The 27,621-nt window shown below is 42.8% G+C and overlaps 1 protein-coding gene across 8 annotated transcripts in view; it reads left to right on the forward strand.

The window, feature by feature from the left end:
- ENPP2 (ectonucleotide pyrophosphatase/phosphodiesterase 2) overlaps positions 8,798-27,621 on the forward strand; it is a 113,678-nt gene continuing 94,854 nt past the window's right edge. For 2 of the 8 annotated variants that reach the window (XM_013996524.2, XM_013996526.2), the window contains exon 1: positions 8,890-9,171. In XM_013996524.2, the coding sequence (XP_013851978.1) occupies positions 8,941-9,171 (231 nt within the window). In that variant the 5' untranslated portion in view covers positions 8,890-8,940. Of the gene's footprint in view, positions 9,172-27,621 lie in introns of all 8 variants that reach the window. The other 6 variants (XM_013996523.2, XM_013996525.2, XM_005662883.3 and 3 more) reach the window with 5 other exon arrangements.

Below are 27,621 nucleotides of genomic sequence, written 5' to 3' on the forward strand. Positions count from 1 at the left end.
TAGTCATACTTTCCAGGGGGTTGAAATTTCTTAGCTTGTCATATGGATAAATATTATGTTAATATTAGAGCAGTATGGTTGGATGGGTCTTTACATGGACTTTGATGAAAGACACAGTTGAAATTAGACGTTGAAAACTCTCTAAGGATGTATTGCACCTTCAATTCAGTTTTGAGCACCTACTGTGTATAAGGTACACCCAAAACAATGTATACAGAGATGATTCCTACCTTTATTTCTTACAAAAGTTCAAACTGAGACTGAATACATTATAAAGTAAACTCACTGTCTTTCTAGTCCTGAACTCAGATGATGGCACCACCAGTGACCCAGCTGCTGAAGCTAGAAACCCCAGAATCTTTTCTGATTCTTCTCACTCCCTTATAACCATGTTTAATCAAGTCCAAGAGATTTTTTTTCTCCTCAATTAAAAAAATTTTTTTTCCATCCTCATCTCCATTGTCAAGATCCCTTCCCTGGTCCAGGCCTTCATTGTCCCTTGCCTAGATGTTCCAGTGGCCTTCTTTCTCACTTCCCTGCCCCCAGGCTTTCATCTTCCTTATCCCTTCTGGAGCAGTGATGCAAGACAAAAATGAAATGTCAGTCCCTTGCTTAGAACTCCTCATGAACTCTTTATCACCCAAGCCAAACTCTTCACAAAGACATTCAAGGCCTTCCACTAGGTGGCCTTGGGTACCATGTTGGGAGAGGGCAGGCAGACCCATGAGTGAAGATATCTTAGAAGGATCAGCATCTTTCCATTCAGAAACACCCATAGAGACCACAAGAAAAGAAGTCTGACATTTTTAGCCTGTAAAACGGGAAAGCTGTGGTTTGGAGTGAGCTGAGTTCCCAATTCCTAGAGCTCTACCTTTAGAAGTGCATTCTGTGAAGGCAGGAAAAAAATACATTCCAGATAATAGGTACTAAGATTTCAGAGCTCTTTTAGTCAAAATGTTATGTTCACTGGAAACATGAGTTCAAGGTTTTTTAAAAACATTTTTATGCATCCATCCATGTATTCATTCATTTCTTTGATCAAGAGATATCTATTGAATACCTAGACAAGGAGCTTACAAAGTACCATGGTACAGTCCCTTCTCTCAAGGAAGGACAGATAAATAGGCAATTATAAAACCATAGGATGAGCAAAAAAAAAAAAAAAAAAAAAAAAACAACAACAAAACACATGGGAATTTGGGAATACATATTGGGAGCTCCTAATCTTACCCAAAAGGGTCAGGGAAGGTGATATTTAAATGGAAAGAAGACAGAGGAGTGTGACTTACCCAGGTGAAGAAAAGTTCAAGTGGAGGAGAATGTGGGCAAAGTGTCAAAAGATGTTAATATGGCAGGATTATAATGCTGAGGTTAAGATGAAAGCAGGTACAGGAGTGATAAGATACTTACCTATAACAGAAAGTAATAGGTCCTCCATGGGTCATCTCTAGCCCTTCCTGGGTCTTAGGCAGCATAAACCAGCGCAAGGGCTCAGGGCTTGGCGTGTAGCATACTGGCTAGGTTCCAGCTTACTGACTCCTTAGCTGGAGATGTGTGTCTATAGGTAGCAACCTTGACCAGATCATCAATAACCAGACTAAGGAGTTGACACTATCTTCAAGACAGTGGGAAAATCCACAAGGTATTAAGCAGAGGAATTAGATCAGGTTAGAATTTTAGGATGATCTGTCTGGCTGCAGCATGGAAATTAGGTTAGAGGACTTCAAGTCGGAATCAAGGAGAATGGTTAGGAGACTTTCTCAGTGGTCTGGATGAGAGGTGATGGTGACTCGGCCTAAAGGAGGGGCATTCATTGGATCCGATGTCATCAAGGAGGAGTTAAGAAACTCAGAAGCAGCCTCCAAGGAGCTAGGTAGGAATTAGAGTCTCGATCTTTCTTACCAAAAGCCCACCTTGGTGAGAGACACAGAATAGTGGATTTGCTAAACCATGATTTTTAACTCGATGAGGAAATAGGTTCTTTTTTTTTTTTTTTTTTTAAACACCTAAACTGAGATGTGAGCTGTAATCGACATTTAAAAAACCCCTCATGTATCTATTGTATATCATTTGATGAGTTTGGCCATATGCATAACCAATCCAAGTAACAAACATACCCATCACCTCCAAAAGGGTTCTTAACAATAGAAATTCAACAAAGGAGTAAAAAGAGAAACAGAACAAGATTCTGTTTGTCCTCCACGTGGGCCCAGATGAGTGTCCCCTACGGCCTTTTGCTGTGTAATCACCTCACCTGAGCCTGACTGGGACATTTATATTCATGACAACTTGTTCTGTTTTTCCTCCCACTGGAAACATTTTCACGTCGCAATTAAAGAATCTCATTCATTACCCCCAAAAGCAACTTGAGCTTTTACGGTTGTGCAATCGCACCAAGTTAAATTTTTACAGGCCCTTGGTTGGCCTGGTGTGGGTGAGATGTGAGCCAGCAGGGGTGGGTGTAAGAAGTACAGGGAGTCAGACAGTAATGGAATTAGCCCCACTGTAGATTTGCATTTGTCTGTGTTAATACCCTCAGGCACCAACTCAGGGGTGCTTTGAGGGCTAGCGTTTGATCTGGAAAAACCATTAATGAACAAAATGATCATTCACATTTTCTCTTTTTTTCTAACAGTGTTAAAAAAAAAAATCTTTCATTTTAACCAAAGAAAAAAATCCTTATCATTAAAGGACAATGTCAGGAGAGTTGAATTTCCCTATCCCCAATATTTCCTTTCTCAGGCATTGGGGAAACTTGATAAGACATGACCTTCTCTGGGCCTCATTTTCTTATCTCATAATCCTTTCAGAGTGAAAATCCCATGCTGCTCTGAAATATTTGCATTTTGAAGTGTCAGCACACAGTGGGCTCTCAATATATATCTATAAAATTGGAGGAAAGGGCCTCATGTTCTAGGCCCAGAGCTATTAATAGGACACACAGAAATAAGGGAGAAGGGTCCTTGTGTTCTAGTTGTCCACAATCACTTACACAGGTGATAATGGGACGCTGTCCAGGTGCTGTCCCATAGACAAGTACAGGAGCTATGAGATCACAGAGGGGAGGAAGGCAAGAGAGAGAGAATTGAGCTGAATCTGTGCAGAGGTTCACCAGATGTGCAGGAAAGGCCATTCAAAGCACTGGAAGTCAGATGAAGGTCTACTAATTATCCCTGTAACTCAAAATAGACACTTAGCACTTACATGCAAGAGCTGCTCCCCTGGAGCTGGCAGGATAATTGACCACTTGATAGCAAAATGGATATATCCTGTGGCCACTGCTCCAGATGGTTGTGTCTGACCATTGGATTGCCTACCAAGGGTCAGCCGCCCATGGGCTCATTTCAGATGTACTTAAAGGACACCATAGGCAGGCTTAGCAGAGAATGCCAGAGGCAGGGCTGACACAGGAATAGGAAAGGGAAAATAAATTGCTGGAGAGGAATGCAGGTAAACAAACATGACACAGGATCCTTTCAGCCAACATCTTCTGCCTGCTAATGGTACTGATGAACATTTGGTGGGAAGGACTAGGTTCTCTTCATCAGCTTTTCATGCCAGCAATGGACCTCATCCATCTCCTCCCCACAACTTTTCATTAACAGTTATTCTTCACCTTCAGCTAAATCTTGCCACTGTCCCTACTTTCATCAAGCAGAACACAGATGACCATCTGGCAGTGGATATCTGCATGGTGCATGAAGTTTTCCTAGGATAATGGTTTGAATTATTGTTTAAAGCAGCAGAACCCACTTTCCATATAAAATTTTACTTAGAAGAGCAATATGAAGACAGCTGTGGTCAAACATCAACAAGTCCAGAAACATAAATATTTATCAGGCATCTATAATGTCCCAAGTGTCGTGCTCTGCATTTCATATGCATCCCCTCCTTTAATCTTTATAAAGATCCTATGATGCAGTGCTTATAAGATAGGATTCTTTTTACACCCCCCCCCCTTTATTTTTAGAAATGAGGAATCTGGGAATGAAGAGTAATGGCTAATCTGTGGCCAAGCTGGATTCTGACTTGGGCAGTTTATCCTCAGTATGAGGTCCTTATGGTACAGTGGGTCCCGTCCCAGGGGCCTGGCCAGGACGGGGCTGGTGAGGCAGAGCCGAGCCATCCTGGAATTCATTCCCTTACCCTTTCTTCTGTGGTAGCAGGTGTAGCTAAGCCCCTCTCTCCTTTCCTCCAGCTTAAAAGTATCTGGATAATTTACCAGGTTGCTGTGCTAGGTGGTCTAAGAAATACCGTCTTGGTTTGTCCTCCAAGATCTCTGTATAGAATCCATATTCTGCCATATTAGCTCAATGTGAAAGGGATCCTGTGGCCAAATAAGTCTTCAAAAATGGTAATAGATGCCAATCACACCCCCCAAAACAGGTGTTGTATGACTCTTTTTATATGAAATGCCAAGAATAGGCACGTCTATGGAGACAGATAATAGACTAGAGATTATCTGGGGCTGGGAGGCCAGGGACTCAGGGAGAGGGACTGTTAATGGGTACACTTTTTTTTTTTTGTCTTTTTGCCATTTCTAGGGCTGCTCCTGCGGTATGGAGGTTCCCAGGCTAGGGGTCTAATCGGAGCTGTAGCCACCAGCCTATGCCAGAGCCACAGCAACGTGGGATCCGAGCCGCGTCTGCGACCTACACCACAGCTCACGGCAACACCGGATTGTTAACCCACTGAGCAAGGGCAGGGATCGAACCCGCAACCTCATGGTTCCTAGTCGGATTCGTTAACCACTGCGCCACCACGGGAACTCCGAATGGGTACATTTTTTTTTTTTGAAATGATGAACATGTTCTAGAATTGACTGTGGTGATGGTTAACTCTGAATATCCTAAAAACCACTGACCATTTAAATTGAGAAATTTTATGTTATGTGATTTATAGCTCAATAAGACTGTTAAAACAACAACAACAACAAAACCCAAACAGGAGTTCCCTGGTGGCCTAGCTTAGGGATCCAGCATTGTCACTGCTGTGGTTCAGGTTAGATCCCTGGCCCAGGAGCTTCCACATGATGCAAACATGACCAAAATAAATAAATAAAATAAAAATAAACATAAAGCATCTCTCTTCCAGAATGTCGGTGGAGTGCCCTCTCTGGCCGGGCAGTCTGCTACACATGGGGATGCAAAGGAAAAGGATCTCCTGGTTAAAAAACATGACACAGCTGCTGGTGGCAGCAAGACTGCCCTAATGGGGACATGTACAGGGAGAGAGGCGAGCCCTTTGGGGACACTGGGAAAGATCTTGCAGAGGAGATGGTATTGAGCCTAAACTCAGATTTTACTAGGGAGTCCAACAGCAGGGAAACTCCTGAGGCAGCCAAGATGCTCCATGGGTGTTCTTGGTAGAGCTGAGATTATGTGAAAGCTTGGAGCAAGGAGAGAGAAGGGCTTGTTTGGAGGTTTGCTTGCCTGGATAACAGATGATCGGTGGGAGGGCCGAGTGGAAGAGGAATGAAAGATAAGCAGGAGCTAGAAGACCAATTCCTTGAATTATTCGTGCATCCACTCACTCCTCTTTTCAAGCATCACCTATGTGTTAGGCAGAGGTTGGTTGGGTCATTGGTCTCAAGCCTGGCTTTTATAATTGCCCAGAAAGCTTCCAAAAACTGGTACCAGGGTTTCAACCTAGAGGGTGCTTTGGGCATCAGGATTTTTCAGAGCTCCCTTGGGAATTCTTTTTTTTTTTTTTTTTTTAAGGGCGGAAGTTCCCAGGCTAGGGGTCCAACAAGAGCTGCTGCTGCGGGCTTACACCACAGCGTCCGAGCCATGTCTGTGACCTACATCACAGCTCATGGCAATGCCAGATCCTTAACCCACTGAGCAAGGCCAGGGATTGAACCCACATCCTCATGGTAACTAGTCGGGTTCATTACTGCTGAGCCACGATGGAAACCCCATCCTCTTGGAATTCTAGTTGCAGTTGATGGAAATAAAAATAAAAAAGATTAAGGCAAAGATGGTCATGGCACTTAGGGGTTTACAATCAATGAATGTTTTCTGAGAGCCTAGTAAGTACATTCTGGGCACTGAGAACACAGCAGTGGCTAACAGAGGAATCCAAGCCTGCATGAAGGTTCAGACTAGTGGAAGAAGCACAAAATTGGCAAGTAAGGGAACAAGGGAGTCTTTCATTACACCATGGGATAGATGATGTGACAGAAACAAGGAAGGCCAACAGATTGTTGATAAAGAGGGAGAGGATGGGTCCCTAGATTGGATGGTCAGGGAAAGTCTCTTTGGGGAAGTGACTTTAAGCCTGGTTCTAAAGGAAGGAACAGGCCTTGGAAGATCTACGAGAAGTGTGTTCTAGACAGTGGACACTTGTGGTGTTTGTGCACACATGTGTTGTTATTATTATTAAAAAGAATAGGCCCAAATTCAGGTCATATTAAGAAAAAGAGAGTACATCATGTGGCAGATGGTTGAATGTGTTTATAGACACAATATAATATTTTATTTATCCTTATATGCCCGGAATCAAGGATGCTGATGGTCATGTCATAGTTGTTTTATACATGTCTGCTGAATTAATGAGCTAATGAAATCAGTGGAGAAGAAACGTAAAGATAGGAGGAGGGTTGATGAAAGAATGTTCCAGAAAACATGGGAACATGGGAAGAGAGGGATTCCATAGCACACAGAAGGAGGGGCACCCCTGAAGTGGGAAAGAAGGAGCTGAGACTAGAAATAGGGTTTCTGGTGCAGGGACAGGTGGCAGAGTTCCCCCCAATAGTCGCTGTGCTCTTTGCTGGGGGGCAGAGTGGGGGTGGGGGAAGAATGGGGCTGGGAGGCAGTTGTTCACTGAAAGGAAATCAGCTGGGAGTGGGTGGGCTCTGGGGTCTGCAGAAGGTGGGAATAGTGACTTCGTGGAACTGGAGAGGTGGGCTGACCAGGGACACTTCTAAGGAATACAGTGATCGGTGGACACGGTGTGTGATGATGTGTGGCTCTAGCAGATCATGACATCTGGGCAGGGGGTTTGGCAGATGGGTAAGGCAGTGGTAGGACCAGGAAATTAACAAACTGAGGTGAACGACAAGTAAGATTGAAACATATTAAAGTCTAGATTGGGATATAAAGGAAGGAAGGAATGTCGAGAAGGAGGAACATAGTGGAAGGAGCAAAGGACATACAGTAATGAGTCAAAAGCCAAAAAAGTATACCGGGAAGAAGGGCGTGAGCTGGAAGGAAGGGAGTTTCTTGTTACTCCATAGCAGACGCTGCACATAGTGAAGTACCTTAAAAGGTAACGGGGGCTGCATTTTACTGAGTACAGCTGTATGTCAGGAGAAAGGCTAAGGGTTTTACTGGCAATTTAAGGCTCACAGCATGTACCATAGTCCCCATTTTACTGATGAGAAAACTGAGGCTTAGTGAGGTTAAATATTTTGCTCACATTTTTAGAGCCTGGAAGAAGAAAGGGCAACTGTCTGATGCCAACCAAGTCAGGCTGATAGGTGTTATTTCTCTTGTAGAAGCACATATGATTCCTGCATCCTTTGCCTGGGAGCTGATAATCCAGAGTCAGTTATGTTAACCCATTGGGCTCCACAGGATGAAGTCCACATTCCCTCGAGTGGCACAGGAGGCTGGTCAGAGTCCAAACCCACACCCTCCTCTCTAGACACAGCCTCCCACACCCTCTGCTCTTGCTTGCAGGAACTATTTTCAGTTTGCCAAAGGCATCAGGAGAGCTTTATAGACATGATGTTGTCTGGGTCAGTGATATCCTTCTCCCTCTTCCCCTCCTGGCTGACTCCTTCCAGTTTTTCCAGACTGAGTGTGAGTATCACCCCCCCCCACCACCACCACCGACACACACTTTCCCTTCTCTAAGCGGCAAAAAGGAGAATGATGCCACTTTTTAGACCAGGGGCCACACAGCATCTCCCTAGACCCCTATCATAGCTCTCCTCATCACACTGAAATTCTGCAGCACTGATTCCTTATTCAGGGCTCTCTTTACAATCCCAGAATCCCTTCCCCTTCCATTTAGTATTTCTTCGTCTGGAAGGACCCAGAAAAAGGAGGGGAAAATGACTAATGATGGACTCTTTGCAGCAGCCCCAGGAACCCGGGGCATGGACCAGCACCCCAGAGTGGCCAGTCTGGTTCCCATTACATCCTTTTAGCAGCTGAAGAAAGAGAAAAATGTAGACAATAAAAAAATGTAGTCAGTAAACTCAGGATTATCTGTGGATATCCTTTAACCAAAGCAACTATTACATTAAAATGCTATCACTTTTATAATTAAAAATTAAAATATTCTATAGTTGTGTCATATTATGCGTTATAATTATATTACATTTTAATTATTATTATGTGTCATTATTATTATGTGTCTTGGGGTACAATTAAGTTAGTTGGGGTGGGTCACCCAGCAAGGAGGAGGATGGTTTATGGATGTGGACAGGATGGGATTGTGAGGATCCAGACTTCACTTTCTGGTTGAGTGATTGGGTAAATATCTTATTTTTGCGGAGCTTCTTTTTCTTTATGAGCAAAATGGCAGTAATAGGAGAGCCTTCCTGGCATTGTTTGGGAGGCCAAATGACAGCATGATTGTCAAAAGCCCTTTGTAAATTGTAGCACGTTTTAGGGGGGCAAAATGGGGGTATTATTTCCCAGCGTGGTAGAAGAATTTATACAATATACTGCCCACGTTTAACCTGGAAATGCTAATTCAGGGAACTCATCAGCAACACAGTAGGAAACTTTCCGAAACGGGGGCGGAAAGAATCCGGCAGAATGAAGGAGAAATGGCAAATCATACCTCACAGAGCACTCTCCTTGAGAGATTAGGGGATGAAAAATTAACTTGGCACTGTTGGGGGTGGGAATGCGGCCGGCTGCCCTGGATGCCCCGTCTTCAGCCTCCGGTCACTTTCCTTCCCCAAAGCCATTTTAGTCAAAGGTCATGTGTGAGTCTTGTCAAAGGCCAGCTTCCAATGGAATCATTGTCCCCCGGGACAGCGGCCCCCTGACTACATCTGCATTGGAGAAATCCCAAAAGCAAACGGCCCAGTGCAAACAAGAGCAGCCCGGGGCAGCCGTCCCGGGGCAGAGCTCAGAGCGGAGGCCGAGTCCACAGCGCCCGGGCCGGAGCAGCCCCGCAGACGGCCGCAGCATGAGCCGCCGAGCCGATCGGGTACGGTAGGCGCCTCCCTCTCCCCGTCCTCCATTGCTCGGTCTCCCGGGTCCCAGCTGCCGTTCTGTCAGCCGAGAAACCTTGCAGAGGGCCTCCGGATTTGCCGGAAAGCGGTCCCTGTTGGGCTGCGTTCCCGTGCACTCAGCTGGAGCGATTTCCAGGCGCGCGAGATGCAGAGCTGAACTCATTTCGAGCTTTTCGTTGCCAGGGAATGTTTGGGTTTGTAAATATGAATCTCGTTTCTGGAAAGCTAGCCGGGAGTCCCTGCAGAGCGGGGCCGTGCACGAGTCTCCGGCCACCGCCACTGGAACTGGTGCCAAGTGGGAGCTCCCCTGGGCACCGCGGGTCGCCGGGTTCGGGGAGCTCAGTCCTCCGGGGCCGCGACACGGCTCGGCGTTTTGTTTATTACTTGTTGGACGAGGGCTTTGCCGGGAGGTGGGGGATTTTTAAAGCCATCTGTTTCAGTAATGTTCTCTGGGATCCTTCACTTAACTCTAAAGGAAACAGAATCATCTCGCAGATGGAGGGAGCCCCTTCCACATGGCCGGGTCCCCTCGCGGGCTCCACAAAGGGAAGATGTTGGGCGGCGTGCGCTGCGCCGGAGGCGCCGCAGCCTCCTGGCCCTTTGTACTTCACTCTTTGAACAAGCTGACTTTCAGATGAATCTGGCTTATTATGGATGAGAGTTGAGGGAGCCCGGAATCTCAGCTGAGTCGGGGTGCTTCTGATCCGGACTTGGAAATCTCGCAGGGCAAAAGGAGCAGGTGGGGAGGGTCAGAAGGGGCCGCGGGCACCGCCGGCGTTCAGGTGCGGCCGATGGGTCAAAGGCTTTCGATTGCTCTACACTACACACTCTGGTTTCATTTTAACAGGTTCAGCCCCGTAGCCGAGCAGAGCCCTTTCTCACTGATAAAGACAATGAAAACAAAAGCCTTTCTAGCGCTCAGCAGGACACAGAGAGGGAAGCCGGTTCTGGCATTTGTTTATGTATTTCTCACGCAGTCAGTTCTGCAGAGGATAGGAAGTTTTCCTCACTTCGCTCAACAGATATTTGTTAAGCCTCTGCACTTCCCCTCCAGCCGCCCTCTCTTTCTCCTTCTCCTTCCCACCAAACTTCTTGAAAGAGTGGGTGACATTCACCCTTCCCCATGTCCTCATCACCCTGTAACTCCATCCCCAGTTAGTGCTCACGCCTGCTTCTGAAGAACAGCCTTGGCCAGGACCACCTAGTGTATTGCGTTCAGCCTTCCCTCCAAGGCTTCTGTGTCATTTTGAGCTATTGGTCAAGCCCCCCCCCCTTTTTTTTTTAATAACCTCTGTATTCTTGCTACCACCCTTCCCTGGTTTCCCTCTGAGCATTTGAGTTCTCATGTCATGCCTTGAAAGGTGGTCCCTTCATCAATGTTGGTGTGTCCTTCTGTTCTTTGACTTTCTTCCCTTTGTACCCAGTAGTCTCCCTAGCAAATCTCACTCACTCCCACAGCTTCACCCACTACATATAAATCGATAGCCTATCCGGAGCTTTCTCCTAAATACCAACCAATCATCTCCACATTGCTGTCCCATGGAGCACCTTAAAATCAGCATGTTCAAACTAAATTTGTTTTCTCTCTCCTTGCTCCAGGCCTGCTCCTCCCCCTCTATTCCCCACTGTTCAAATGGCATCCCTAGTTGTCCAAGCCAGAAGTGACAGGATCATCCTAGGTGACACCCCTTCTTTCATTCATGACATCTAATCAGTCACTAAGTTCAATCTCCTCTCCCTGCTTAGTGCATTTCATACGCATACCTGTGTCTCCAGCTCACCCACCACTGTTTTAGTGTAAGTCCGAACCACCCCAAATGTGGTTCTGGTCACAACTTTCTGTTAGTCTTATCTGAGACCAGGACTGTCTGTTCCCATACCTCCTGTCTTGTCACCAAACTGTGTTAAATGGTCTTTTCTAAAATGCAATATGATCATGAAGACTTATTTTTTTTTGAAAAGTCTTCGGTGGGTTCCTGTTTTTTTTTTTTTTTTTTTTCCTTTTGGGAATAATAATGATGTATACAGGTTCTCCAGGATTTGCCTTTTACCTTCCTCTTCAGTCTAATCAGTCGCTCCCTCTCCACACACGAAGCACTTTTTAATGCTCATTTTATGCACGTTGTGTGCAAATTTAGGCATATTAAACTATTTACAAAACATGACTCTCTTCCTTGTCCTTCTCTTAGGTCTGTGTCTAACTTCTATTTTTCCTTAACGACTCAGCTGAGAGCCACTTTCTTTTGGAAACTACCCAGAACATCTGCTCCGCATCCTCCAGAATGGGTCGGGTGGCCCTCCCCTTTTCTCCCAGAGCTTCCTCTATTCCTTCTATCAGAGCATTTCCTTTTCCTCATCACACGTATTGATTTACTTGTCTGTCCCTCACTGGTCTTTAACTCCTTAAGGGCAGGCATCCCTCTATTTGTCTTAGCATCCTTAGAGCCTATAGCCTGGATTCAATGAGGATGCTCAATACATTTGGGTGAATTCTTGTACAATTCTTGTCAATGACTCTGATATTCAGGCATCAAACAAGATGACAGAGCTATAATTTATAATACAATATGGTGAAGACTAAAGAGTTAAAGTCAACCCTGATTATCAGGAAAAGGTATAATCTTCCAATTACTTAACAAAAGAAGAAGAGTCTATATTTTCTGGGTGTTTGAGATAAACCCCTGCATCTCCAGATCTAGCAGCTCCCTCTCCCATCGACAACTCAACTAATGGGTTTCTCCTATTGCTACCCACCTCTGTCTCAACCTTGCTGAAGACTGAGAGAAGCTGCTAGAAAACCCTTTTTCATTTTTGCTTTGGCTTTGTGAAAGCAAAGGAATCAGGAGTTCCTGTTGGAAACAAATCTGACTAGTATCCATGAGGATGCGAGTTTGATCCCTGGCCTTGCTCAGTGGGTTAAGGATCAGGCACTGCCATGTGCTGTGGTGTAGGTTCCAGACACAGCTTGGATCCCGAGTTGCTGTGGCTGTGGTATAGGTTGGCAGTCATAGCTCCAATTCGACCCTACCCTGGGAACTTCCATATGCTATTGGTGTGGCCCTAAAAAAGCAAAAAAAAAAAAAAAAAAAAAAAAAAAGGAATCATTTTCAGGTTAAAACCTGGCATAGAAAGAGGAAACTGCAAGCAGGCCAAGCTAGGTGGATTTCTAAGAAAGCCTTTTGATAAGTTGATATCAAAGATACAAGCTAGTGTCTTCGGATGCCAGAAGCAAGGTTCAGAAGGGACCAGTAGGTGAAATATCTAAGGGTGGCTAGAGAGTGAGGCTAGAGATGAGGCTTTGGAGGCTAGAGGCTTTGGAGGCTTTGGAGGCTAGAGATGAAAAAATTCAGTTGGATTGTCTAAAGAGAGAAATATGTGCATATGAAACTCTAGACAGGTGAGTGATGATTAATTTCTATATAGAGTTATTTAAACCACAGGTGGCTCTTGTTTGGAGTTGAAGTCCTTTCGAGATTCAAATGTACATTACTATTCTCAGAAAGAGGGCACAACCTACAACACGTGGCACTTTTCATAAACTTTCAGAAAGTTCATACAGGCATACTCTTGGACTCCGTTGAATTATCATGAATCTCAAGTTAAGAATCTCTAATCAAAGGATTTACTCACTCAACAATTATTTGGGAGAGTAAGTGGCAATTAGTAGGAGGCCGCATATGTCCAATAATGCATATTTTCTCTTTTGAGAGGATCCCAGTGTCATGTGTGATGTTGAACTTGAAGTCACAGGACTTGGGCTCATGTCCTTGCTCTGGCACTTGCTAATTGTATGACTTACTCCCTGAATGATAGTTTTATTCTCTATTAAAGGGCAACAGAGGTTGGGAATGGTAGCTAAAATAAATTTTGTGAAAGTACCTGAATGATGGTTATACTCAGTTAACATGAGTCAATTCAAAACCTTGATTTTTAGGAAGGGCCAAGATCTAGTGATGTTCTTCTTGCTTAGAAGCATACATGTGGGCTGGGTTAATGACTGGTGGAATGCATTTATTAAAGGATAGCTGATCAACAGAGGGATGGATGTCTCTAGGATGATGTGCGACTGGGATCTATCTTCATTCTTGTTTTATTCAATATCGGTAACATCCATGAAGGCAAAGACACACTGATCCCATTTGCTCAGAGAAGAGGCATAAGGATTAGGAGTACAGAAGTTATCAGTAAGTTGTAGTATATTTTGACTTTTTATTTTTGGAAGGGGTCCACTCTAGAGATGAGATGTGATTGCTAAGATAGATATAAAATATATCATGAGTGGGTTCCAAAAATAAAATGCAAATTATTGGGTGTGTGGGGTGGAGGGAGGAAAAGACAGAAAGGAGGGAGAGTTAAAGATAGATTTGGTGGCTTCCTCTAGGGATTTAAATCCCTTACATGGAGATTAAATCCCTTCATGTAGGGATTTAAACTGACAGTGAAATCGATCATGAGATGTTTTTTCTAAAATAATGTTAGGTTTTATTGAGAGGTATGGAGTACAGAACATGGAAGGCAATAGTCATTCTTCTCTGTGTTATTAGACCATGTTAAACAACTGTATCTAGTTCTAAGTGCTACACATGAATTCGTTAGCATTTTTGAGTATATATACTATACTATATGTATACACTGTGTATATGGGTGTATATACTGTGTATATATTTATACACACACACACTGTGCAATCACTGACAGTGGTGCTGCAAAAGAAAGACTTGTTCTCATGGAGTTCATAACATAGCAAAGGTGTAAGATGAAAAAGCAGGTGATTTTTATTCAGTGTTATACATACTATGATAGCGGAAGCTTAGGTCCCTGTGTAACCACTTAAGAAGAGGTTTTTAAGCCAGACTTAATGGAACCAGGGTAAGCTTTCTAGAGGCAGGGATGTCTACATTGAAACCCCAAAGCTGAGTAGGGATTATCAAGGTACAGGTGGTGGAGGAAAGAGGGTTCCAAGTGTAGGTGACAGTAACTTCAATGAGGCAAAAGTCCTGTTCAAGGGACCAAGAGAAGGGACACACACACAGAGGAGCGGGGATGAGAGAGATGAGACTAGAGTGCTGGTAGGGGCTAGAATTTCATACTGTGCAGCTGTAATTGGTCCTTAGGAGAATAGGGAGCCACTGGAGTTTGTAAGCAGGGCAGTGTCACAGTCCAGTGTTGTGTTTTGGAAAGATCATTCTGGAAGCAGTATGGACAATGGATTGAAGGGCTGGTCATTAAGAGATAGAGATGGAGACACACAGAGAGAGACAGAGACAGAAACAGAGAGAAGGAGATGTTGTGGTAGCATAGCAAGAAAGGATGGTGGCTCCAACCAAGACGGTAGCAGGAAAAGTGACAAGAGGGGACCATTTTAAAAGCTAATTAAGAGGTACAAAGCAAGTAGTGATGAACTACATCCTTAAGTAGGAAGGATGACTGTAGGACATTTAACTTGCAAAGACGAAAATCTAGAGAGCCATATTATTTGTCTTTATATCTTTTGCTCTCCTATGGGAGAGACGTTAGCATTGCGCTTGTCTCTGAGATGGCAGCTCTGGGCCAAATGGGTGGGAGATACAGGGAGATAAATTTTAGCTCAATACAATGAAGAATTTTCTAACGGAGCCATTCCAAGTCAATGAGTTCTTTGTCACAGAGGTGTTTAAACAAAGGCTTGATATATATTCTTAGAAAAGTTGGAGAGGCAGAGATGGGGTGGCCAGGCTGGACAGCACCGACATTTCCTTTTAATCCCAAGATTCCAAGATTCTGTGCATTAAGTTCAAATATCAGCCTGGTGCTGAAGGCCCGTTGTGATACAGCCCTTTGTAGAGCAGCCCTATGTCCCGGTTTCCCTGTCTGTTCTCAGTGAAGGCCTGTTTTCTCCTAGTGGCTATTAAATACTTTCTGTGTTCACTCTCAGAAGATCTTGGTTAGAACAATGAATTTTTTTATTTATGTATTTATTTATTTGGTGCTTTTTTGGGCTGCACTCACAGCATACAGAGGTTCCCAGGCTAGGGAATCAGAGCTGTAGCTGCCGGCCTACACCACAGCCACAGCAACACAGGATCCGAGCCACATCTGTGACTTACACCACAGGCAACACTGGATCCTTAACCCACTGAGCAAGGCCAGGGATTGAACCCGCAACCTCGTGGTCACTAGTTGGATTTGTTTCTGCTGTGCCACAGGGGGGAACTCCAGAACAATGAATTTTATGATCATCCATCGCTTGACTTTGTCCTCTCAGAAACTCTGTGAACTACTCATACTGAACTTTTTGCTGCACTAGGAGGAGACCTGGCATTTTGCTGCATGATTGTTTACACCATTTCCTATGTCAGGAATACCCCTCCTTTGCACAGTGTAAATGCCTCATTGAGAATATACTTTTTCATCAAGGCCTAAGCTAAATCAAATGATGAGTCCTTCATCAAGCCTTCTTATAACATTCATAGGTTGCACTGTAATGCTAAGTGAATAATTACTTTTATGCTATTTGATTCCCTTCTATCATCTTCTAGAAGTCCAGTACTAAGATCTGTAAAAAACTGTCACCCAATGAAATGAACGTTATGATATCTAAGGCGATAACCTTTCAGAAGGAAATTCCCATTTATTAAAAAAAAATCATGTTTTCATTTTATAAGCAATACATGCATTTTGTAGAAAAAAAATTAAGTAAGGAAAGTAACAGGGAGAAACAAAAATTGTCTACAATCTCAGTACCTAGAGATCAGCACATTAACACATCAGTCAACCCCTTCTATATTCTTTTGTGCACATGTAGTCTTAAAATTGGAATTTGGATTAAAATTATATCTTTCTGTAATCTGCTTTTCACCAAAGCACACCAAGTGTATCACCCTATGTCATTATATATTTTTCAAAAACCCGGTCTTCAGCGGGTGGTGAATTGTGTTCTATTCTGCAGCTGTGTCATGCTTTGTTGGATGGATTTCCCAACTCAAGCAAAAAGAGCGAGTTTACTCTGTCCCCATCTTTTTGTTCTGTTCAAGAAGACTTCAGTGGATTGGATGGTGCTCACCAGCACTGCTGAGGGTAGTCTTCTTTATTAAACCAATTCAAATGCTAATCTCTTCTAGATATATCCTCATAGATACCCCCAGAAATGTTTTGTCAGCTATAGGGGCATCCCTTAGCTCAATCACATTGACACAAAAAATTAACCCTCATAAAAATCTTTAGAGGTAATCAAAGTAAAGTGAAGTCATGAGGGTGGGCCCTAATCCAGTATGACTGCTCCTTATACGAAAGGGGAAATTCGACACAGAGACATGGAGGGAAGGTGATAGGAAGAGACACAGAATAAGATGGCCATTTACAAAGCCAAGAAAAGAGGCCTGGAGCAGGTCTTTCCCTCACAGCCCTCAGAAGGGGCCCCTTCCGACACATTGCTTTTGGGCCTCTAAGTCTCCAGCACTGTGAGATAATAAATTTCTGTTATTTAAGCCACCCAGTTTGTGATACTTTGTTATGGCTTAATATAGACTTAAATTAATAGAGATTTCATAAGAGCCTAATTCCCTTAGCGTGGTTTCAGCTGGTAACAATACAGCATTAATTAGCTCTTCAGTCACCAATGCTTCTGATATTGTTCCTAGGAATGACAGATGACAGTATATTGCTATTTCAGTAAGCAAAGCATTTTCATAATCAAAATGACCCTGACAAAAGCAGAAGAGGTGAGCATTTTTACATCTCTGTTTTAGGGAGAAGAAATGGAGGATCAGAGAGACTAAGCCAATTATTCAAAGTTTCACAACTTGGACATAGTAGAGCTGAAAGTCAAACATTGGCCTTCAGATACTAAATACCATACTATTTTTAGTGAAAACATGATGCCTTTCACCTTCATGGATGTGTCAAATATCATCTTCCTTCTTTAAAATTTGACAAGACGTGAATTGTGGTGTCCTGAGCCAGGCTTCTCATTTTTTCCCTCCTTAAATCCCCCAAGAATGATTTTATAATCCTAGTTGTTGGAAGATGGGTGAAGGCACCTACTCCACCCACATCTTCATTATCAAATATTTATCAGGAATTTATTTAGGCGCCTGTGTTTATGTGCACAGAATATTTCTTCTCCACTCAGAAATTTTGTTTACTGACAAAATGGGCTTTCTCAATACACAGTTTGATTACCGACAAATCCAACTGTAAAACTTTGGATATGTTGGATATCATTGAGTTTTTCCATCATTAATACTGCTCAGATATTAATTCAACATAGTGACATGCAGGGCGCCAAAAAATTTCCAGGAAGCTGCTTGAATTCAATCAGCAGGAACAAATGTAAGATTATTGCACTTTTTCCTTGGGTGACCTAAGCTTGTTCTTGGCACCCGTGAGCACAGAACACTGGTTGTCTCATAGTGTTTTAGTGGCTTCTACCCAGGGGACTTATTAGTTTTGAACCTTGGGGATAATTCCATAAGAATGTAATTCTTTTCCTCCCTGAAAGAACAAAATGTTGCTTGTGTTGGGCTATTCTTGTTCTGCGATAAAACCAATCCTTCTCAAATTGTGGAATCATAGAGGTCTGTAGGTAGGGTTGTCAGATTTAGGCTAAAAAAGACAAACAAAACAAAGTAAACAACTACAGTGAAAAACTTCTAGGTTGACCAAGTGAAATTTCAATTTCAAATAAATAAGAAACATTTTTAAGTATAAATATGCCCCAATATTGAAAATACTAAAAAAGTATTGTCTCTGGCAACCCTACCTATAAGGTTATACTGAGGGTAGAGTGTTGATAATTTGTCAATATTTCAAAAGTCAGTAAAATTACACATTTACCTAAGAAAGTCTTCAAAATCTCCTAAAAATGTTAAATTTCCTTGATTTTGGTTGGGATTTATTTGGACCCAACTTTAAAGCACTGGTCATCTCATGTTGAAACCATAATGATATCACCATTTTTGCTGTCTTGTATACAAGGGGTCATGTAAGAGCACACATGTGATCTCATGTAGTCTTCAAAATCAAGGGTTGGAGAATTATAGCCCGCAGACCAAATCTGATCACTGCTTGTTTCGTAAATAAAAATTTGTTGGAACACTCACTTCTGTCTTTTTCTGTGTATTCTGTGGCTCCTTTCATGCTACAACAGCAAATTGAGTAGTTGTGATAGGAGATTGTTTTATGGCCCACAAGACCTAAAATATTTGTTATTTGGCTTCTGACAGGAAAAGTTTGCCTACTCTTGCTCAAAAGCATCCTTTGAAGGAGTTACCTTTATTCTTATTTTTAGAATGAAAAACATGAAGGCTAGCAAAGTTTCAACAAGTAGGCAAGGTCTCACAGCTCTTAGAGATGGGACCAAGGTCTGACTTAAGGCTAATGGTCAATTGCATTTATCCTAAATGGATTTAACAATGGGGAAATGGATTTCCGATTTTGTTTTTGTTGGCCTGGGCTGTGGCGTGCAGAAGTTCCCAGGCCAGGTGTCAAACCCAAGCTACAACTGTGACAACGCCATATCCTTAACTACTAGGCCACCAGGGAACTCCCTGATTTCTTATTAAACACTGTCCATCCCAAAGATAAGGCAGAATGGGGTTAATGGTTTAGCCCTTAGGCTCTGAAGCCACACTGCTTAAGTTCCAGCTCCACCACTTAACTTCTCTGTATCTCAGTTTCCACCGTTATAAATTACAGACAGTGATATACCTATATGAGTGATTGTTTTTGGGATAAGTGAGATGTCTAAAACATTGGAAGGGCATTTGACATGTGGTCCACAAGTCCTTTATTATTTTTATTCCAAGTAAGGATAAAACAAAGAGTTTGGAAAAGTGAGGAACATCGGCCATGCTTAGCTGACAGATTAGCTCAACCTGGAAGCTCACAGAGCATGGTGGGGGCCCCATGCTTGTCAGATCACAGTGAAGAAACAAACTTTTCCAGCTGCTTTATTCAGGCATACCTTACTTTTTATTTGCTTTACTGTGCTTTGCAGACATTCCATTTTTTTTTCTTTTTTTTTTTTACAAAGTGAAAGTTTGTCACAACTCTATGTGGAACTATCAGTGGATAGTACTTTTCCAATAGCATTTGCTTGGTTTGTGTATCTTTGTCACGTTTTGGTAATTGTTGCAATATTTCAAACTTTTTCATTATTATTATATTTATTATGTAATCTGTGATCTGTGACCTTTGATGCTATGGTTGCGAAAAGATTATGACTTGCTGACGACTCAGAAAATATCATTTTTTTAAGCAATAATGTATTTTTAAATTCAGGTATGTACACTGATTTGTAGACATAATGCTACTGCAGACTTAATAGACTACAGTATAGTGTAAACATGATTTTTTTTTTTTTTTTGTCTTTTTGCCTTTTCTAGGGCCGCTCCCACGGCATATGGAGGTTCCCAGGCTAGGGGTCTAATCGGAGCTGTAGCCACTGACCTACACCAGAGCCACAGCAACGCAGGATCTGAGCCGCGTCTGCAACCTACACCACAGCTCATGGCAACGCCGGATCCTTAACCCACTGAGCAAGGCCAGGGATCAAATCCTCAACCTCATGGTTCCTAGTCGGATTCGTTAACCACTGAGCCACGATGGGAACACCAACATGATTTTTATATGCACTGGGAAACTAAAAAATGTGTGTGATTGGTTTATTGCAATATTTGCTTTATTTCAGTGTTCTGGAACCAGACCTGTGATATCTCTGAGGTGTGCTTGTAGGAGATGAACATGTCTTTTAGTCCTTGGCTGGACATGTTTGCCTTGAGAAGGTGTGTTGTGAGATGTTACAGGATGTTCACCCAGTGATCACTGGTTCTTAAACCCCTTATGACTATTTTCCCTGATATTTATATTCCTAATACCCAATCCCAATGGCTCTAAATTGACTAAAAATATAGCCAGGCTGCCAGAGAATGACCATTCTAAATAAAACAAGACAGGCAATTGTTCTCAGAAACACCTCAATCTATAATTTAATCCTTAGGCAAAAGTTAGAAAAAAAAAATCAGTTTTTACCAGTATTCCTCACCCTCCAAATCTTATTGTGTATATGGGGTCATTATGAATAAAATCTGTATGTAGATCATGTTATGTATTTTAGAATAGCCTTGATCTTTTGAGGAGATTGGGAGTTAAATTGTTCCCTGAGAGGGATGGGAATGGAAGGCTTGAAAAGACTGGAAAAATTTGTGACATTGGGTAAAAGCCATTCAAGGACTAGTCAATATGAAGTCATTAAAATCATAGCTGAGACTCCTAGAGACTTTTCTTTGCAAAAATGAAGTGGCATGAGGCTGCATGGCCATTATCAGCAGCGTTTTGCAATTTCCTAGCATGTCTTGGGTGCATGGGAACAGAGCAAGAAAGTGAAGTTATTTTTCTAAGGTTAGGGGTTAGCCCTCCTCTAGGATCTAGAGAATTCTTGAGAACTCTGGGCTCGGGAATGGGGCAGGGGAGAAGCCCCCAGCATCCCTGCTGCCTGCCGCTTTACCAAGCTGCAGGAGAGTTGCCTGGTCTCTTTTCTCCTCTGTCTAAACCCTCCACACTCTGGTTACATTTCCCTTCCTTTCTCTTTGCCATCCTCTTCCTTCATTAATTTATTTAACCAACATTCATTGAATGTCTCTGTGTGCCAGGCACTCTGGGGATAAACGAGAAGAGGCATAAAATTGGTTTCTAACTTTGTAGAGCTTACAGTCTGGCAGGAGAGTCTCACATGCCAGGAGTGAGAGAAGTACTGTAAGGCCAGGGGAGAAAGAGAATAATGAGATGGGGTACAGGTGGGTGGGGTCCAGAAGGCCTCTTTCTGAGCTGGGGTCAGAAAGGCTCAGTGAGAGCAGAAAAGTCTGATGAGTTATGGTTCCAAACTCAACCAGCTGGTCAGCGGCAGCCCTGAGGTTTGAGCCTTGGTTTGCCTGATTCTGAGAACTCTCCACTCTTCACTAAATCTTTACCAAAAAGGTATTATACTTGCTCTCAAAATGTTTATGTTTAGCTGTGCAGTCCTCCCATGAAGCAACTTGAACAACAAAACAGTAAGGAGAGAAATCAGTCTGCCATTCACCCCGCTGCATCACTTACTGTGGGTTATTAGCTGTGATATGAATGCAAGTGCAAAGCACAGCTGTGAGTGCCAGCGCTGAGGAATGTTGAAAAAAGCATTGTTAGCCCTGAGTTGGGGTGATGTAGCCAGAGTCCACAGGGTCTTCAAATGCATCACAATGGCCTCTTTGCTCCAAAGGATCCGGGTCCTCATTAAAATGCAGGGCATGTGCATCCCACTTGTTTATTCCTTTCATCCCTAGACAAACACATGCCCAATAAAAGGCAAATAAGTCTGTCTAGGTCATAAGTCACCGGGGGAAGGTGGGTATTTTGGGGGAGGTTAGGCTGATGCTAGCAGGTTGCCATTGCCTTGTGAATGCCGTATGCCATGAGACACTCTGGGGCTCAAAGGTAATATTGCTAGTTAACACACTGCAACCCACTGCCAAGGGAGATTGAGCAGGTCTGACATTAGAATTGGCAGCCATCTTTCTTGGGGATTCAGAGTTCTGTCTCTCTGGAGAATGCGGCTGGTCCAGATGTAGAAAGTACAACACTTTCTATGCCAGATGTTGTGGAACTTTCGGGAGACGATGGAGAGGCAATCCCAGTCCTCAAGGAACTTTCAGTTTAGTAGGAGGAATTTTTTTTTTTTTTCCCACTGTACAGCAAGGGGGTCAGGTTATCCTTACATGTATACATTACAATTACGTTTTTTCCCCTACCCTTTCTTCTGTTGCAACATGAGTATCTAGACATAGTTCTCAATGCTCTTCAGCAGGATCTCCTTATAAATCTATTCTAAGTTGTGTCTGATAAGCCCAAGCTCCCGATCCCTCCCACTCCCTCCTCCTCCCATCAGGCAGCCACAAGTCTCTTCTCCAAGTCCATGATTTTCTTTTCTGAGGAGATGTTCATTTGTGCTGGATATTAGATTCCAGTTATAAGTGATATCATATGGTATTTGTCTTTGTCTTTCTGGCTCATTTCACTCAGTATGAGATTCTCTAGTTCCATCCATGTTGCTGCAAATGGCATTATGTCATTCCTTTTTATGGCTGAGTAGTATTCCACTGTGTATATATACCACATCTTCCGAGTCCAATCATCTGTCGATGGACATTTGGGTTGTTTCCATGTCCTGGCTATTGTGAATAGTGCTGCAATGAACATGCAGGTGCACGTGCCTCTTTTAAGTAGAGTTTTGTCCGGATAGATGCCCAAGAGTGGGATTGCGGGGTCATATGGAAGTTCTATGTATAGATTTCTAAGGTATCTCCAGACTGTTCTCCATAGTGGCTGTACCAGTTTACATTCCCACCAACAGTGCAGGAGGGTTCCCTTTTCTCCACAGCCCCTCCAGCACTTGTTATTTGTCGATTTATTAATGATGGCCATTCTGACTGGTGTGAGGTGATATCTCATGGTAGTTTTGATTTGCATTTCTCTTATAATCAGCGATGTTGAGCATTTTTTCATGTGTTTGTTGGCCATCTGTATATCTTCTTTGGAGAAATGTCTATTCAGGTCTTTTGCCCATTTTTCCATTGATTGATTGGTTTTTTTTTGCTGTTGGGTTGTATAAGTTGTTTATATATTCTAGAGATTAAGCCCTTGTCAGTTGCATCAGGAATTTTTGACATAGCAAGTTGTGGCAAAAAGATCAGGGACTTGGAGCCATTCAGACTGGATTTAAATCCTCCTCCACCATTACCATGTGGTCCTGAGTAGATTAGTGCATCTTTCTGAGTCTTGGTTTCTTCACTTATAAAGTGGGATTCTGTAACTACTTCGTGCCATTTGATAACTATCTTAATAGATGGTAAATATTAGTCGCTGTTGCTGTATCGGTTACTGTTATTGGAAAATGGCAAATTCTGTTCTAACACTGGATGACTTTGGGCAAATTATTCAAACTCTTCATCTGTAGAATAGGATAATTCTAAGGGCATTATGCGGTTCACGAGCTAACTGCATTCTCTCATTGCTTTTACCACCCTTTTAAAAAATCTTTATTCATGGCTCTTATCCTCATTGATATTTGTATATTTTATGTCTCTTCCATCCAGAAAACGTAAGTTCCAGCAAGTATTTGGGTTCTTTTGTTAATTTCTGGGTTTGTGCCTAAACACAATGCCTGGAACATAATATGTTCTCAATAAAGTATCTGCCAAGTATATGGATGAATGAGCAAGTGAATAAATGCTAAATCCTAGGTTAAATATTAAGCAAACGTTAGGCTCCCAGCTTACGGGCACTGATATGCTTAGTGTCATATCAGTAAGGGTCAGAATACGGTGTGTGCCAGGACAGGAACCAATAGAGGAAGATTGCTCCTGGCTCCGTCAGGCAGTGATCTTTGTTCTTAGCACTGGCAACTCATCATCTGTGCTGCAGTTGTCAGAAACAACCAGGTCATTGTCAATAGTAAGGTCACATGAGATTAACTGCAGAAATAGAGAGTTTCAGAGTTGTTATCAATTCTCAGGAAGAAGGGGGAACAACTACAGAAAGGGAGAAAAGGCTGGGGAAAAGGATAAAATAACATCTTTGGCAAAATATTTTGTCACATGAAGCCATAAGCGATGAGTGTCTGACCAAGGTTTACCCAGCTCCAAACCTAGAAGGCACGCAAAAGCAGCTGTGCTGGTCATATGACATAATAGGAGCATGTTCATATCTTGGCCCCAACTTCTAGTTGGTGCCGAAGTGAGAAACTGTTCTTTACAACATCTGTTCTGCCTCCGAACTGTTGAAGGCACTAGGGAAAAACAAAAAAATCCTCAACTGCCTTTCAAGTGTGATATTTGAGGAATTTCTCTGAAAGGCAATAAAACAAAATATAGCATAGCAGACTATAGCAAGCAGTATTGAGAAGCTGGGCTCTGGTTAGGCAGACCTGAGTTTGAATGAACTTAAATGAACCTGGGCAAATTACTTAAACTTCTGTGAGCCTCTGTTAAAAAGGGAAACCAATATGTACTTTGCATGACTGAGAGAATTCAGGGAGATCATTCCTGAACAATGTCTGGCACATTCTAGGTGCTCAGCGGATGGTAGCTGTTGTTATCAACAACACTACACAGATTTTTTTTGCTTAATCCCTGAAACAACCGTACGAGGAAGGTACTGGGAATCTCCCCATTTTACTTATGAGGAAATGGAGGTCTAGAGGTTTTCTAATTCAGTCAAGGCCACACAGCTAGCAAGCATCTGAGTCATGACTCTAATCAAGCCTGAGAGCCCAGGATTTTCGTGATTAACAAGTTGTATAACATCTCTCACAAGAGCCACAGAAGCTTAGCGGGACAACGGAAGGTCCAGAACTTCTGCATTCTCTTGCATAATACTCTAGTGGCGAGCTGAGGTTATTGGATTTCAACTTTGCAGTGGCTGTCTGTTTACAGAGGATTGTAAGAGACCTATAAGGCTGGGAAAGGCAATATAAGGTCAGCTTTTCTTATGCATGTCTTCTAGATCCATCCAGAAGTAGAGTGCTTCATTTCTTGCTTAAGTCCTTCAATTGATTTTGTGAAAGGTGTTCCTTCTTTTCTTAGCCTATTCCTGACAGTGTTCCCTTTAGCTGGCATAAGTGAAATTGCACATGCCAATTATATATCTCTCTGTACCTATCTATATCTATATGTATGTTTTCTTCAGGATACGAAGCAATAAGAACAAAGTGTATATAAAGATCCTTACTTTTCCTTTTGATTTATCCATGAAAAAGAGAACCAAAGTCTGGTTATTTTATTTGAGTAGCTCTTTGCTGATCATTACAGAGAGAGAGAGAACTCTGCTACCTTAGAGAGTTTTAATAAGAGAGGAAAATAATAGATGCCTAGAGTTGGAAAGGACCTTAATAGAGCCAGTCTTCCTTTGAATTTAGATACTTTATAAGATCAACCTTTTCTTGAATAGTAACCATGAGTTTGTTATTTATTTATTTATTTAATTTAATTTAATTTAATTTTTTTGCCTTTTAGGGCCACACCCGTGGCATATGGAGGTTCCCAGGCTACGGGCTGAATCGAAGCTGCAGCTGCTGGCCTACACCACAGGCACAGGAATGTGGGATCTGAGCTGCATCTGTGACCTACGCCATAACTCACGGCAATGCTGGATCCTTAATGCACTGAACGAGGCCAGGGATCGAACCCGAATCCTCATGGATACTCGTCAGATTCGTTTCTGCTGTGCCATGGCAGGAACTCCCATGAGTTTGTTTTTTACACCAGAGCTGTGGCAGCACTGCTTATTAGAAATTTAATTTTATTATGAGATGAACCATGCTTCTTTGTAACTTTTAGTTTTGCTCAGGGAAGTATAATACGCTTCAAAATATCTGAGAAAGACAGTCAAACCCACTTTCTCCCATCATCCATGCAGGGCACCCAGGATGCACAGTCACATGTTCCTCAACCACTGGCCACAAGGAGAGCCCTTTAAATAGCCATACTCTTAACACTAGTCAGAGTGAGCCTTTTGAAACAGAAATTGGACCATGTCACTCCTTCACATGCCCCCAGTAGTTTCTCATCACACTCAAAATGAAACATGAAGGAAGACCTGTGCCCTGGGTGGTCCCACGTCAACCAGCACGTGATCGCCGCTTTGACATCATCTGCAATTACTCCCCCACCTCTCACTCCATTCCAACCACACTGGCCTTCCTGAACACCGAGGGCTGTTCCTACCTCGGGGTCTTCCCATTTGCTGTTCCTTCTGAGAAGCACTTGGTTCTTCCCTCACTCTATCTGGATTTTTGTTCAGATGTCGTCTCTCCAGAGAGATCTTTGTTATCACCCAGCTGGAAATAGCTCCTCCCATTACTCTCTGTTCTCAGCTCTGCTTTGTTTTCCTTATCATTTATATTTTACCTGACATATATTTCTTCTTTCACTAGAACGTGAGAGCCACAGGGCAGAGGCTTTGTTTCATTCATTTTGCACTTCCAGTGCCAGATATGTACTAAGTGCTCAATAAAAGTCTGTTGAATAAATAAACAAATGGATGAGTGAACTCATAAATGGATTGGGTAATAGGGACTCCTTGTCTTCTTGGTCATGCCTCTCTCAAGGCTGTCTTGTTTTTTAGTGACTGACTTAAGTGAGACATCCAGAAGTGAAAAGGATCCAGATGAAGTCCAGGCAGTGCCAGGCTCAGTTGAACTTTTCCCTCCAGGATCTAGGTGGTAATTGTTTACTGAAGGAGCCTAAGGTAAAATGAGGACATTTAGAATTGGAGTCGGGCATGGGCTCCCATAGAACTTGCAGGTTAACGCAAACTCCCAGCTTTCTTCTACAAGAATTATTTTTCCATTCTGGTCTCTCCTAGTGTGAAGTTGTATGGCTGAATGTTGTGTTATATTTCAAGAACATCATCCCAGACAGATTGATCTGGCTATTTTTAAATAGTTAAAAAAAAACTCTGGACTTCAACCTGTCAAGATATTTTTGAATTTTGATTCAGTCCATGGTACATAGTACATAGCAGATAGTTGTCACCGGAATGTTGTGTTCAAGAACATACCCCATATCCATGAATCAGGGATCAGGAAGCTACCATCTCTGTCACTCCCATAGGTGTCTCCCAGTGCCTAGAAAGCTGGAGGATGGGCACTGAAATAATGTTTCAGAAGACCTTCCATTTCCATGATCATGTCTGCACAGCTAAACACAGCTAATAGGGGCTAGAAGATAGACCCTGTCTGAGTGTCTGTCTTTCTTCCTTTTGCTTTTTTAGGGCCACACCTGAGGCATATGGAAGTTCCCAGGCTAGGGGTCAAATTGAAGCTTCAGCTGCAGACCTATGCTGCAGGCACAGCAAGGTGGGATCTGAGCCCCATCTGAGACCTACACTACGGCTCATAGCAACGCAGATCCTTAACCCACTGAGTGAGGCCAGGGATCGAACCCAAGTCCTCATGGATACTAGTGGGGTTCATTACCATTGAGCCACAATGGGAACTCTAACGGACTCTGTCTTAATTCTGCTGTCCAGATTTTATATGCATAAAGACAGTCTCAGCAGTGTAACTGGCAGAGTCTATAAACCATCTATAACTCATCCTACAAAACCCCTGCAGTGCAGGAGGGCTCCCTGGAAATGGGGTGGAGTAGATTGAGAGAGCCAATCGCAGTATCTTCCACACATAACCATTGCATACCTCTATGATAGAACTTGCCAGACTGTTTAATAATAAATAGCTGACTTCCAGTTCTTCCAACTAAAACAGATTTTTTAATCTCAATATTCCTGATATTAAGTAGTACTTGGCACAGAGTAAGATTTCACTAAGCATTAGCTCATATTGTAGTGAGTTCTTACTAAATCTGTATTGTATCAACATTATATGAATTTGTAAAACTCTCACCTGCCGAAGT

The sequence above is a fragment of the Sus scrofa genome, chromosome 4 (assembly GCF_000003025.6).
Source record: "Sus scrofa isolate TJ Tabasco breed Duroc chromosome 4, Sscrofa11.1, whole genome shotgun sequence".
Classification (NCBI taxonomy): domain Eukaryota; kingdom Metazoa; phylum Chordata; class Mammalia; order Artiodactyla; family Suidae; genus Sus; species Sus scrofa.